Source organism: Myodes glareolus, chromosome 15 (assembly GCF_982192425.1).
Source record: "Myodes glareolus chromosome 15, mMyoGla1.1, whole genome shotgun sequence".
Classification (NCBI taxonomy): Eukaryota; Metazoa; Chordata; class Mammalia; order Rodentia; family Cricetidae; genus Myodes; species Myodes glareolus.
In genome coordinates, this window is record NC_142040.1 from 35,845,953 (window position 1) to 35,861,839 (window position 15,887).

A 15,887-nucleotide genomic window follows, 5' to 3' on the forward strand; every position below is an offset into this window, starting at 1 on the left:
GTTTTACTCTTAGGTTTGAATTATAAGACATTGGCATGTTTCCTGTTTAAATGAGCAGAATTATGCTTGAAAGGAATGCTTTAGAAACTCTCTGATGTTAGTAGTCAATCCTACAACACCCTTTAGAGGTGTGCTGGGACAGACTGCCATCTCCACTTTCCGGGAAGCACGCGAGTCAAAGGTAAAGCAGATAGGACTTTCCCCAGTATCCCAAAGCTCCTCTGTGGATGAATGGTAGACATCAAAGTGAGTTTTTCTGATGGGCACTTCCAAATGGTTGCTACTTAAACTCCTAATCCCTGGGAAGAGACTTTTCTGCAGCCGGTCCTTGCTCTGCAGCTCAGTTTATCCAGGTCCCGTGGTCAAGGCTCCTTTTCTCAGTGACTTAGCTCTTCTAAGTCACTCTTCTTTTTTTTTTTTTTTCTATTTCTGAAGTTTATTCCCTGCAGGAGTGGACTCTTCCTTCTTCCTAATTGACTTTTATACGGAAGCTTCTGCCACAATGGCACCGTGCATGCCAGTACTCCGTCCCGCTTTCCATTTTAGCGTTTCTTGCCTAGAGGAAGAAACACATTCTGTTGTTTGGCATTGTTTTTGCTAAGGGAGGAATTTGTAGGAACTCTGATAACAGCCTTCCTGGGAGTCAACTCTTCTTCTTTTTTTTTCTTTATGAAAAATTCTTTGGGTACGGGCACACATTTCATATTTGTGCCTATTATTCTTTGCTAATAATTAAATTGCACTGGTCTGTGAGAGCAGCGCAGAGCAGCGCGGAGGTGTGAACAATAAAAACCATGGTCTCAGAGAGGCCGAGTTTGAATCTGGGCATCGAGTTCTCTCTGGAGCAGATGTCCTCCTTTTTCAATAGTGCGACATGTTAGCAATATTGACTTCGTGAGGCTACTGAGATGCCTGACAAGTATTTTTCTTGGAAGGAATGGGGTATCCGGAAAATGCAGCCCTCTTGCTAGAATGCAGAACATGTCTTCTGTTTGCCTGCAGCTCTTTCCTCTTCCCTGGCCTGCTCTCAGAGCTCTCTATGCTGGAAGGCTGACAGAGGAAAAGGGTATCAACAGCTTCCTTTGCCCTCTTGCTTAGTTGCATTCAGCTAGTGGGGAATCCTGGCAAGAGATCAGAGGTCATGTGTCTCTTTTCACCTTTTTCCACCAGGCTGTGCCGGAGAGTAACCCGGCTTGTCAAGGAAGTCAGCTCGCGTGATTGCCTTCTTGGAGATTCTGTCATCCGGCTTTGCTTGCTCTTTGAACTTAGTGTATCTAACTCTACCATTGCCTGTCCCCAGGACAACACTGTCATTGTGGGTCACTCTGTCTACCCCATCTTCATCTTCAAACCCTCTTCGAGTCATCCTAATATTAGCGCCCTGTCTCCCAAGATCCTGACAAATGATTCACTAATACTTAGTTGAAATTTGCCTAGTCTTGTTTTGTTTGTTGGAGGTTAGGCATTGTGGACAATAAATTAGAATTGGTTGTGTCGTCATTACTTTCAATGAGGTACTCAGAGAAAAATGTAGATGTTTAAGGCGAAAATGTCACCCATCTCTTACAGGCCATAACTTTGCTAGACACTGCTTTATGCAAATCATTCCATCTATGCTCGAAGCCCATGTGTCCATCAGCGGCTCTCTGCTCGGGAATGTCGGATCCCCCAGAGCTGCACAGAGATATGCCTATTGGCGCCCATGTCTCTACTCTTTTAAGGAGGCCAGGCTGCCTCCTAGCTATACAGATGGAGAATTTGCTCTTCCAGTTAAATCCATTTGTTTCGCATATTCCTTTAAGTTTTGAATTCCTGTGGGACAGTATCTCTTAATGACAGAATTAAAGGCTTTTAAGGCAAATTTCTTAAGGACTCAATTAATTCAGCAAACCTTTCTAGGTCAAATCCGTTATTTGTCTGATTTTACTGATTTGTTCATCTGAACTCATTGATTAAGAAGCTCACTATGGGCACTACTTCATGCTTGGTACCCTAAGGGTACTCATTACATATCAAATGAATAATTAACAATCTTCAATGAGTTTCTCTCTGATAATGCGTCGGTTTCCCACAGCAGTTATCTAGATTTTTTTTTTCTCTCTAGGCATGGGCACTTAGTTCATAATTAAAACAATCTCTGTCCATTTCTCAAATGAAATGAATAATTTCCATATTTTCGTAGCCCATACAAGATGCGAGGCATCATACGTAATCATGAAGGTGACTCCAGTCCTGGAGTCATCCGAACGAAGTATTTTTCCTTTGTCGGTTGGTCCTCCATATAAACCCTCTTTTGTTAAAACAGTCACAAAAAAACCCCATACACACTCAAAGAAATGATTATTATTTTTTCCCTAGAAACTCACATTGGATAATGTGTTTTCTCTTGCCTTTAGGCAAACATTTTATTCAAGCTAGAAAAGGCTTTTTCCTTTGGTAGCTCTGGGTCTCTACATCCCAGGGTATTCTTAGCAATAATAGTATCCATTCTCTCTTTCTATTTCCACCTTGCTGTTAAGGGACCTCTGGCCTCCCTAAAAATATCTCACTTTGATTTTTAAAACTCTGAAGAGAGTGACTCATACGTGATTAAAACAAGTTTGCTGGCCTTGAGAGAATGCTACTGTGTGTTGCTAGGGAGCTTGGTGAAGGTCCCTATCCAATGGTGTGATTGGGCTCTGGACTCCTTTGCTGAATGGCTATCCCTATGCTTGGATCCATACTGTTTCTTGTGGTTGCTTCTGCTTTGAATTCATCCTCTTTTATTTTTGAGACAGGATTTCTCTGTAGCTTTGGAGCCTGTCCTGGAACTAGCTCTTGTAGACTAGGCTGACCTTGAACTCACAGAGATCTGCCTGCTCTTGCCTCCTGACTGCCTAGCCTGAATTCATATTTTTAAAGGAGATAATTGTTTCAGATTACTTATGCTTTTAATGTATAATTCATAATACCTTAATATTTTTTTAAAAAAATCCTTTTTGTGAAACCAACTACTTCAGCCCTTAATTGTTGCTACTCTTTCCCCTAAGCTTTAAACACATTATTTTCCCTAAAGAAGCTTGGATTATATCCAAAAGATTGAGCAACACACGGTTGCTACAAACACTCCACGTCTCCAATGACAGCTGACACTTGTAGTCAATGTTCTGATCAAGCTCATTGACCTTATCCTCTTCCCTCTACAATAGGTCCTCCAAAGACCTACATCATCCCACATACAAGCCTGTCTCATAAATGGGCAAGTCATATCTAGACATAGGTGAATATTGGAAATGTACCGATTTCTCTTGTTCTTCCCTCAAGATGCAGTGCCCTTTCCAGTGGTTCAGAAAGTGGCGGTTAGGTAACAAGGCAGTTGGTGTTGTGAAAGGGGCAGCTCTTCTGCAATAGTCTCAAGAGTATCAGTTACTGTTTAACTAGCAAGCTGCCCTTACCTTCTTGCAAGCATTCTTCCCAACCCCTGTGAACTGAAAGGCTCAAGAATTCACTTGATTACTGCACATCTACTGGGATGGCTTCCCTGGCCCTGTAGATTTACTGGTAGCACAACAAGAAAAGAAAACTGTGAAGCCGTTCTCACGGCCACCCTGCCGTCGGTAATGTTCTTCCAGGGCTGGACAAGGCTATGTTGCTGAACCCTTAGTGGAAAATTGAGAAGTCCCTTGTTTTCCCAGCAAGGATTGGCACAAATGGTGACTCAGCTGCATCTTTCCTTCATATGAGGATCTTTAGGCTCCGTCTACCACACCTATTTATTTCAAGCACTAAAAAAGTAAGCATAGATGTTTAACAGAAAGCAGATGTTGCTGGGATCCGTAACTTGCATTTAACAAAAGCTGTGTTGGAAATGTTCCTCATGTCCACTTTTATTGCTTTAAACACATCAACATCTCCGCCTGTTCTGATGAATTATTTAAGAATCACTGTCCCAGTCCGTGGCAGCGTTTCGAAGTGCACATGTTAATCATATACTTGATTAAACATTTCCTTGCCTTTTCCTCCAGCATTCCAGTTGCTTTTGAGTGGACAACTGTTACAGTGAGAGGACCGACGTTGGAAGCAGCTAGTGGCATCTGAACTACTGAAAACTCCGCCATGGAGAGGAATACTTGTGATTTACTTTCTCGGAGCAAAAGCGTAAGTACCTTTCATTTTCTCTTCTTTTGTAAAACATGTAGTGACGTTCTCAGTTTTCCCTGGGTTTTAATGCTGTGTTGTCCTAATTAGGTTTGTGCGAGACTTTGGCTAACTTTTAGTTCTCTAACTGTATGCAGATTGTTAGCAAATGAAGGCCTCTTCGTCTGTGTGGCCTGGTTGATATCTGATGGGTGGCGTTGGAATTTATCTGCTTTCCCCCTCATTCAAACAAGTTTCATTGTGTGATACTGAATGCCCTGATATTTGAGTACATAACACAGACGACGTTGTATTATGCATAGGTGACGTTGAAACAGGAGAAATTTGTGTCTTGGCTATCAATCAATCTATCTAGATAAATCCAAAGGTAGAAATTAAAAATGTGCTAAAGGTACTTATCCGTCAAACACATTCTGATGCCCCATGCCTTCCTCAGCTCCCCTCTTTGACATAAGTCTCTAATTGCCAATTCTAATCTTCCTTCTTAAGATTTTTAAAGTTGTCCTTCTTAGTGCCCCGAGAAAACATAAACATTCTTTTCAACTACTCAGTGTCTACAAGGTACCATCTTCATGATCCATTTGAGTTTTCTATTTTCTTATGGGGAAGAACCCCCCACAAAATAAGTAGAGCGATTCAAGGAAAGCTGTGCCAGACAAGGATGAAAGCAGATTTAATTTCCACCAGGAAAGTTCTGACAATATGTCCCTTTGTTCATTTACCCAAGGGGAAGAAGCGTCCAAACAGATGTGGTTGTGACGTAAAAACATTCATTTGAAGGCATCAGAAAAACCGCAAACGCAAACACATTTCCCCAGTATGGGAATGCCTTTGTGTTTCCTCTGTGATCTTACTGGAATGGCCCAAGGCCATCTCCCCTTCTTCCTATAGAACTGGGATCAGTGTGCGGAAAGGACAAGATAGTCTGCCTTACAGCATTTCTCAAAATAGACACTATGCAGAGAGGTATGCCAGTCATTTAATAGAATCCCAAGTTTATTAACCAACCAAAGAAATTCAAAAAACTGGTAAATGTTCATATTCAATTGTTTCAGTAGCTAGTGTTTGGTTATGCGGAATTTGCATAACATAAAAGGACAGAGCATTGGGCCTGGAATTCTTTTTTAATCATTGTGCATAGTTTCTCATTGTAATAGGGGTGACCTGCATTTAAATTATTAAGCTAAGAACACAGCTGTTGCTGCGTTTTCTTATTATAAATCAAATATGAGAGCAAACCATCAACATGATGCTCCCTTTTATTCAATTTTGGGAGCATGTGACTTGAAAAAATAAAGGCAGAAGGGAGATTATTTTAGATAATTAAAACATATCATTTAATATGTCTCTGTTCTTGGAGGGAAAACTCATTCTAGAGGTAAATGATCCAAGGAGGTGTCACTGGAAGGGACTGAGATTGCTTAATTTAGGTACTAGAAGATTTCCTGTTTGTGTTTGTCTTATACGCGATTTCTTTGTCTCTCTGGAAACGAGAAGCATCCCAGATCATGAGAACTTGAGCCGCTTCCATTCAGGTGGCAGCAGCTTCTGGGCTCTGGTTCATTTTCTTGCTTCTTCAGAACCCACTGGTGCAGAGAGAGCACTTCCACTTCCGCTCAGTTGAGCGACTGTGCGCAGGAAGGGCTCTTTGTCAGAGAAACGAGGCTGCTGCTGTGTTAGTAAGAACTTGCCACTTGAGGATTTCAAACTGGGTCCGGCATGTCACCCCTACCACTGAATTCTTTGTCACAAATAGAATCCCAAACGGCACACTCAGAAGTAGCTGTTTCTGTTTTGTAAGAGAAACTTTAAATAATTTGATTTGGGAACTATCAATTCTTTATTTTGACATATGACATTTGGAAATCAAATAACATAAACATCAAATTAGAAGCTGCTTTTGTGACTGTCCAGATGTGACTGTGTAGATCCTGTATCCATCACTGTGAACGGAGGCGTGTTGGTTATATTTTTACTTGTGATAAACTGAAAAAAAAAGCGACTTATGAAAGAAAGGGCTTGTGTTGTCTCACAGCCTGTGTTCTTGTCCATTATGGCAAAGGATGCATGTGGCAGGACGTTGGGGTTGCTGGCCACAATGTATGTGAAGGCAGGAAACAGAAGAGGAATGTTGGTCCCCAGTTGGCTTCCTCCCAACTTTTTTCTTTTCATTCAGTCTGGGCTCCAGTTCCTGGTGTGGTGTTATACACATTCATGATAGGTTTATTTCCTCAATTAGAGCTCTCTGACTATCATTCTGTCCAACACATATATAGATGTGTCTATGAGGTGATTCAAATCTAGTCAAGTTGACAGTAAAGACTGACCATTGCATAAGGCATATGAGATAAGAGAAGACCAGCCTTAGAAATTCAATTTATTAGTGAGTTCCCCTTCTGAAGAGAGCACCAGTGTAGCTTGCAATGCTTCATAGGTCTCCATCTAATATAAAAAGTAAAGGAAGAAAAATGGGTAAACGAATTCTCGTTTAATATCACTAATAATTCCCTAAAGAAAGTCCATTGGTCAGACTGGTGTATATCATTATTGGTGATATACCAATATAGCAGGTTGGTGGCTTAGATAGAAATGATTTTGTTTTAGAGGCTGAGACTCCCAGGTGCCAGCCCCTTCCGCTGTGGTAAGGGATCAGCTCCTGGCTTGCTGATGCTCTGCAGACAGCTTCCTCCTCACTGCCCTCACGCAGCAGACAAAGAGTTCTCTGAAGTCCTTACTAGATCTCTCTTCCAGCCTCCTCTCAGCCCTCACTTCCTGTGAAGACCCCGCCTTCACTTTGGGAATTGGAGATTTAACTTATGAGCCGGTGAGACACAAACATTTATTTAGTTTATAACAGATTTTGATATTCCTAAGGAATTATTTAACATGTCATTAAATTTACTAATTTAATGACGACATGATATGAAAACCAAATATGATTAATACTGTAGAATCATCATATTCTTTCAATGGTTTAACACTAGAATGATCTAATTTCCATTTCTTGGTTTATATTAGAGAACTCCTCATAAAGGTTTTGAGTTTCCAAACAATTCTACACTGACCAAGAAGCTCATTTTAATTTTTTTCAAAATTTTTATTTTTGTCATTATTACTTCTGCCTATTTTATGTACCTTGCCCTGTCAGTGGATGTACCAGAATGGAATCAATAGAGATGCCCAGGGTGCAGGCAGTGGCAATGGTAGGCAGAGGTATGGAAAGAGGGAGGGAGAGAAAGAGACAGAGAGGGGGGCACAGAGAGGGAGGGAGAGAGACATGGATGAGTATGAAGGTGGAGGCAGGGTGGATCTGGGAGGAGCTGGGGAAGGCAGGATGAATATAATCACATTATAAGGAGTTCTCTCTTTTAGGGAGGGTTCAAGACAGAGTTTTTCTGTGTAGCCCTAGCTGTCCTGGAACACACTCTGTAGATCATGCTGGCCTCAAACTCACAGAGACCTGCCTGCCTCTGTCTCCAGAGTACTGGGTATTAAAGGTGTACACTACCAGCACTGCCCAGCTTGGTGCATGAAACTAACAGGAGTTTGATTTTCTAGACTTGGTTTCACAACTTTGTAAGAAATAAAATTCTTACTTTAAAAAAATGAAAGCATTATTTCTTACAGTATCGTTCCTGTTATCCTCTGACATTTTTAATATAAAATCTTACATGGTAAATGAACTGGATAAATTTTAATTCTGCTTTAATCAATTCTCTCATGGATTGAATTCTAAAATATCTTATAGGGTTTTTACCTAAATCTCCCAATTTTGGGTTTCCTAAATCAGTTGGAAGAGACTTGAGATGTCGTGTACTAAATTAGATTCTTTATTTTCGTGATGAAATTGCCCTCTATCTGACTTGGGATTCTTTTGGATGTTTTACATTGGGACAAATGTGTCACTCACCAGATGTCTTTAATTGATGTTCCCTGTTCTCTTGAGCGAAATTGCTGTTTAGTGTTTATTCAAAGCTGGAAGCAATTTCTGGCTATTTGCAGAACACTGAGAATCTGGAATTTCTTTTATTTTTCAAATGCTAAACCAAAAGCCCACCTATGTCAGTTCTGAATGCAGGAACTGGGATCTACTCTGGTGTGACATGTCAGTGGGTTCTCTAAAATTGCTGCTTCTCACAGATGATTTCAAAAATTCTATCTAAAACTTACATACTACATGTATTCTACTCGTAAAAAAATAAAACTTCCCCTGGGTGTATCTTCATACCTGCTGACTGGTACTGGATGCAGTCATTTTCCTGGTGACCCAGGGAGAGCAATCGAAGCCATTTCATCTACATCTCATTGGATCCGAGCCTGCCTAGTGAGGAGAGGCAAAGAGGAGTCTGGAAGGGGCGATCCATCTTGCCAAGGAACCACAGAACTGCCTGTGTTTGTTATTCCTCACAGCTACTCAGAGATAGTCTGGTTTGGGATTTTATGGTTGAAGTGAAATGAATGGATTCCTTGCCAGACTAACTTTCTGGCACTATTGCATGCCCATCTTAGGAACACAGCTATGGAGTCACATCAGCATAGACCTCAGACAAACTAAGAAAACAAAAATCCTTACTTTTTCCCTCATGTTCACTCCTCAGAGCAGAAAGAGAGTCAGGAGAGGTGCGGTTACCAAGATGCTTTGAAAAACACAAATTAGAAAACAAAATGCAAACTAAGTCTCCTTCTATGCTTTGCCAGCCACCCACCAACATGAGAACACGTAGCTTTAGAGATCTGATTAATTTGATAATCTGATTATTATTCCTGACTCCCAGGTTATGCTTTTGTTTTCCAAAATTCAATGAAATATTTATTCAGTAGCTATGGGGCATGTTGGGCTCTAGATATCCCATATGAATAGGATACTTGATAGCTCTGCCCTCATAGAACCTACTTGACAATTAGACTTATACATTCCATGATATATTAAAGTTGTCTTGTCAGCTTGTCACCCCAACCCTGATGATCCGAGCCCATTTCGTTGTAATTTTCAGTTCTCCGCAAGGACTCTGAAGCGCTGTCTTCCTTCGGCCTCCACAGTCTCTCTCTCCCCCACACTGTGTGTATCGTCTTTAGCAGGGATATTTTAGCTGCGAATAATGTGGCCTAATTGTCAATTATGCTTATTGTTGCAGAAACATAGATTATTTTAGAGTAGTTGAAAAGAATTTTCCTCAGATAACCAACAATAGTTTAAGAATAGCCGAGAGTATAAATGAATGTGAGTATGGCAAAAAAAAAAAAAATCTGAAAGAATAAGTCATGATCAACAGTCATCTGCCTTGAAATCAATCTCATGTCTCATGGCTGCCCCTGCAGCCACAGCCAGTCACTAAGTTGTTGTCTGAGAAAAACCTCTGCATTTTCTGATATGATAGTGTGTTTGCTGTTTCCTCTTAGGGCAAATTCAAGTGCGAGTCGAATTCCAAGTGATTATGACCCAAAATAATTGCATATATTGTTCTTAACAAAGTAAACACCAGAGATGTATAGAAATGTAGAAGAGTCCTATTGAATTGACGTTCTGTATTAAAATTACTCCTTTGGGACAGTTTTACTGCACAACAAAATGGGAAATTTTAAAGAAAATCATGTTAATTTGTTGGAGTTTTATATTAGTAGTATTTTGTTTTAGACGTTTTCACTATTAAACCTGACTTATTTTTAATTATAATCAAATATAGATCCTTAACATTTGTTTGCCTGTTATTTTGTAGTCTTTGAAATAACAATCAATAAGCAAGAGTTCTGATTGTTAAAAATATAGCTTCAAATGAAATTTAGTAATGTGTTCGTTCTTGATGTCGAGTACTTTCAAAGGCAACATGGACAGATCCCTAGGTCTTGTGTGATAGTCTTGGCTTTGGATCTATGTGACTTGATAGAGCAAGTGTTAGTGAAAACGTTTAATAATTTGAGTTATTATCAAGTACTCCAGAAAACTTCCTGTGAGCTTTCAGGGATGAAATGAGCAAACAACATTGAAAACACATTATAAAGGAAAGCAAAGAAACCAACAAAGACCCCAAACTAAACCAATGAACACCAAGAGAATGTTATATAATATCTAATTGTATTGTATACTTCTAAACCAAACACTAAGTCCTAAGGAATTTTACAACAGAATTGTTCCATCAAGCAAATAGATCAACAAGACCTCTTGCTTTTATGATTGAAAAAGTGATTTATATGTTCACGAGCTACACTAAGTTGTACAAATGTCAAATTCTAATATGTGTGCCCAGAGTGGTTGATTGTTATTAATGGACAAGACAGCCAAAGGGGCATGTTGGGTTGGGCTAGAGACCTGACCTTGCTCTCCTATTTTTGTCACCAAAGATAGAATTCTTACTATAAACCTGGAATTGGGAGTATTGTCCCATTTATGGAACAAAGATTTTTAGAAAGAAAAACAATTAAAATAATCTTTTTGCCATTACCCTGTCTCCCCTCTTTCTGAGGTGGTAATATGGGGATCTGTTTTGGCAGTCTTGCTTCTGTGCTAGGAATTTGATCATACTTCAGCTGTTACTATCTGTAGTTTAATTCATTCAACAGGGTTTGCTGAGCCCTTACTGACTGATTATGCTATGATAGTTACTTTTTGTAGAACTGTGTCCCGAATGGCACTTAAGAGACTCGGAGAGTCAAGACACCACAGTGTACTTTGACATTTGGATTTTAAGCTTCACAGAGTATCTGGCTCACTGAACATTAAAAACTAAAAGCAATAAAAACACTCCCAAACAAACAATAACCAAGTGCCAAGGGAAGCAATGCTTTCTATAAATTCATTGAAAAGAGGAACTACCTGCCATGCTTGGCAGTCCTTATCTCTGCTTCCTGAATGGATTTTAAAATATTACTAAATGACCAACTTGTGTTTTTTTTTCTAGAAGAGCCAATTGCACAGCATTAATTTGTCAGTAGGGATTCATTTCATCACTGTATGAGCCATCCTGACAGAGACATAAACATTGCTCAAGAACAACAGTCTCTGAAGGAGAATTGAGAGATCAGGAAGGAGCACTAGAAAAAGATGGACATTCCCCAATATATAAACACAGAAGAACTGTGCACCTATCACCAAAACACATGAACTAATTTTCAGAGCACTCACAAAAAAAATCACATTGTTGGGTGGATAGTGTCTATTTGGAAGCATTTTCCTGTTCTGACTTCCAAAAACAATCCATGGATCCAAAACATCAAGGGAAAAAAATGGAAATCAACGTTGTCAAGAAAGACATACATTAGATGGAGGTTTAAACTTCCTAACAGGAAGACCAGAATGATGGCTCAGCAGATAAATGCACTTTCTGTCAAGCCTGCAACCCTGAGTTCAGTCCCACATGGTGGAAGCAATCATGTGACATCCAGGGGTCCTTCTCTGACTTTCTACAGGGTGACTCATAATGCAATACAGACACATAGAAACATGTACACACACACACACACACACACACACACACACACACACGGAGGGAGGGAGGGAGGGAGGGAGGGAGGGAGAGAGAGAGAGAGAGAGAGAGAGAGAGAGAGAGAGAGAGAGAGAGAGAGAAACACACACACAATGCTTCTTAATTGATTTTTATTGAGCTCTACATTTTTCTCTGCTCGCCTCCCTGACCCTCCCTTTCCCTTCAAGGTCCCCATGATCCCAATTTACTCAGGAGATCTTGTGTTTTTCTACTTCCCATGTAGATTAGATCCATGTATGTCTCTCTTAGGGTCCTCATTGTTGTCTAGGATCTCTGGGATTGTGATTTGTGGGCTGGTTTTCTTTGCTTCATGCTCAAAAATCACTTCTAAGTGAGTACATGTGTTAATTGTCTTTCTGGGTCTGGGTTGCCTGACTGAAAATGATGTTTCCACCTCCATCCAGTTGCTGCAAAATTCAAGATGTTGTTATTTTTTCTGCTATGTAGTACTCCATTGTGCAAATGTACTGCATTTTCCTTATCCATTCTTCAGTCGAGGGGCATTTAGGTTGTTTCCAGGTTCTGGCTAAGATCAACAATGTTGCTATGAATGTAGGTGAGCACATGTCCTTGTGGCACGATTGAGCATCCTTTGGCTATATACCCAAAAGTGGTATTATTGGGTCTTAAGGAAGGCTGTTTCCTAATTTTCTGAGAAATCACCACACTGACATCCAAAGGGGCTGTACCAGCTTGCATTCCCCCCAACAATGGAGGACTGTTCCCTGTTCCCCACAACCTCTCCAGCATGAGCTGTCATCAGTGTTTTTGATCTTGGACATTCTTACAGGTGTAAGATGGAATCTCAGAGTTGTTTTGACTTGCATTTTTCCAATGACTAAGGATGTTGAACATTTCTTTAAGTGTCTTTCAGCCATTTTAGATTCCTCTGTTGAGAATACACTGTTTAGTTCTGTACTCCATTTTTTAATTGGATTATTTGTTCTTTTGATGACAATGCTTTTTTTCTTTTTGGAACGTTCCTGACAGATTTTTTTTGTAGTATTCAGGCAGTGTTTTGGAGGAATTTTGAAATGGCCTTAAATCAAAATTTTTTCCAAGTCATTGTTCTTTGTATGTTTATATTATTTTTTGCTTCATACTATGAATTATATAAAATTTGAATATGTTAAGATTTTAACTTTTTGCTGTAAGATTAATTAATGTTGCATAATATATGTATCAGTAGACATAAATGAAGAAAATTAAAATGTTCATTGATAGCTTCTCATTTGAATCCAAATTAATAGACTTTCATTAGAGCAACAAAAACAATGGTCAAATTATGCTATACCCTAATCTCACAAATTCTTACCACTAAGTGACCTAGAGTGTATTACCTTGATGGTCTCTTTTACTCACATATAAACAGGGAGATGACAATTTGAGATTTCTCAGAGAAATCATTCCATGACTCTGCATTCCCTAGATCAAGTATTTTTCAGAACACTCTCAGTGAAAACTTGTCCATTATGACAAAAAGTCCCAATTCTTCCTAACCTTCAAGACAGCTACCACCTACTTCCAAAGTCTGCATAGGCAGCTGATTAATGAGTCAAGTGTGTCTCATTTCTGATGACAATGCTTAAGTTGGGCATCGGTGCCTCTAAGGACAAATGAAACTGAAAAGGCCTTCACATCACCAGGATTTGGAAGATGTTACTTGTGTTTCTTAATAATTATTATTGTCTTTTTGAAAGTCTCTTGTTCTAAACCCATGACTTGGGGTAGTAGTAGAAAGGGATTGCCACATTTTGAGAGTCTTTCCTTTGGAGACTTTTGAATTCTTTCATTGTAAGTTATTCCAGCAGTTCAACTGAAGTGTATCAAACTGGTCTTTCTTTTATTAAGACAGCGAGCTTTAACTGTTGTGCCCCATGAAGATGTTGTGGTGCTACCTTAACATCTTTAAACTCTACAAGTCCAGCTCTGACACACACCCAAACTTCACAGAAACAGAATATAGTGAAAGGAAACCACCATGCAGAAAGGAAAGAAAAACCCTATATCTGAACATGAAAAAAAAAAAAACCACAAAACAAAACAAAAAAACGACCACTAGATCATTTCTGGCATGGCCCTCCTCTGATGGCTTTTCTTCCCAGTAACTGATTGACCCCTTGTGCTTTTCTAATATGCCCATAATGAGAAGCACCTTTCCTTGTTTGCTACCCAGGGTCCACGCTCTTCACTCTCCTGAGACGAGGGAGGAACACCTCACTTCAAATCTAAGCAAATGTACTCTTTTCAAAAATGTGTCTGCCTCTACAGCAAATGCTTTTGTGCAGCCTTTTGTAAAACTAGGTGCAGTTGCCAGCATAGGAGACAGGGAATTTAACCTGCCCCTTGTTGTACCAAAGATGCCACCCCCCGTCCAGGAGAAAACCTTTTCTTTAATGAAATACTTACTAAAACTATATTGGTTTTAGATTTTAGATAAGGGCACTCCCCTTCCACCAAAAACGTTTAAAGTGAACTATCAATGAATCAAATAATCCTCCTCTCACCCAGTCTTATTACCTCTGTCGTTTTCAGAGGAAAGCCTCAAATTTGTATTTTCACTGTATTGGGGAATTCCAGAGTGAATCATCTTTTTTTTTTTTGTCTTAATCTCAGAGTTCCAGATCACTGTAGGAAGTGATTTTTCCCCCACCATTACTGAGAGGAAAAAAAATAAATTAGACAAAGTACATGTTTACTACCTTTACAGAATGTACCAGAATACTTAGATGATGGGGAAACCAGTCACCACAAATCTGGAAAGACAAGAGTCACCTCCAAAGAGAGGATGATGTTCTTTGTGTGCCATGGGTAGACATCACCACGCATCAATAAAAATATTCTGCTATAGTTTTGAAAGAACTGCTAGTGGATAAATGTGAGTTAGCATAATAATATTGGACACAAAAGATATTATTGGGTAGAGGGGGAAATCCTGTAGCAGACATTTGTTCCAAGAACTTCCCCAAGAAGATAATAGAAATAGGATTCACTATCCCCAATAAAACAAAATGTAAAGTAACAAAGAACACCATGATCTGTTGTCTTAGGGCATTATAGGAAACCCTTCACGGAGCTTGTAGAGGGATGGTAATGGTGAAGAAAACTGGGGAGCAATGCTTGACCTCTTGGGGCCAAGGAAGAAATATATGTAGAGATCACCACTGAAGTGGGGAAGGAATAGGACACTCCGTAGAGACTCAGGCAAATGACTGAAGTTAGTTTTGATTAGAACATCAAGGAACACTCTTCTTGTTTGACCTCAACCAAGATCTAAACAAATATATAGTAACGATAACTGTGGAATTGTCAACCATGGAGCTAAGAGGCAGTTTCTCTTTGAGTCCCAATCCTAGAGCATGTCTAAAGTTAAAGGGTGAGAAGATATTAATAAAGTCACCATTGGCAAATAATTCTGCTACCAAATCACAAGGCATCCCTCAGAGAAATGTGAAGTACTATGCTTAATTACAGTTATAACAAAATTCTAATCCATATCAGTTCCTAACCAAATTAAGTACACATCTGATATCGAAGAACAGGAAGGAAGGAAAAAATCATATACATCTGTAAGGGAAAAGTGTATGTCATTCTCTTCTATCCTGTGTGGTATATAGCTAAGAAAAAAAAAGGATGTGCCAAACGAGTTGGTAGGAGAAAACACAAAAGCAATAATATTTAGAAACCTCTCAATATAGAATTAATGTTCTAGTTAATAATACAAGAGACTATGAGTAGAGGTTTAAAGGCTCTGATGGGCTGCACATGAGAGCAGATGTGTAATTTTAGCAGAGAGATAGAAATTAGATGCAAGATGGAGATAAAAATCTAAGGCCATTTGTAGACTTGATGAATTTAAAGAAAGAATCAGCTCCTTTGAAGATGAAACAGAAGAAATGATACAACTCAGAGAGAAAGAAGAGGGAGGAGAATAAGGACAGAAGAAGGGAGGAAGGAAAAAAAAGGAGTAGAGAGAGGAAAATGACAACAGATTAATAAATGTGGTATGATGTAGAAACTTACACAGGAAGAAAGATAAAATGATATAGAAGAAATATTTGAAGAAATAATGCATTAAATTTTTTAAAAAATTGATGACAGAGTACAAATTACATATTTAAAATCCAAGAATATAGTAAACAAGATAAAATCAGTACATGCACAGAGAGACAGAGATATAGACAGACAACAAGACAGACAGAGATAGACATGCTGAGAGAGATAGAGAGACAAAGCCACACACGCGCATACTCACAAATACACATACAT

General features: G+C 39.3%; 1 protein-coding gene across 3 annotated transcripts in view; it reads left to right on the forward strand.

Annotated features, from left to right (window-relative positions):
* Pde4d (phosphodiesterase 4D) overlaps positions 1-15,887 on the forward strand; it is a 1,387,978-nt gene that overhangs the window by 303,684 nt on the left and 1,068,407 nt on the right. For all 3 annotated transcript variants that reach the window (XM_085676945.2, XM_085676942.2, XM_048442991.3), the window contains one exon: positions 4,005-4,137. In XM_085676945.2, coding sequence (XP_085533071.1) covers positions 4,096-4,137 — 42 coding nt within the window. In that variant the 5' untranslated portion in view covers positions 4,005-4,095. The remainder of the gene's footprint in view (positions 1-4,004; positions 4,138-15,887) is intronic.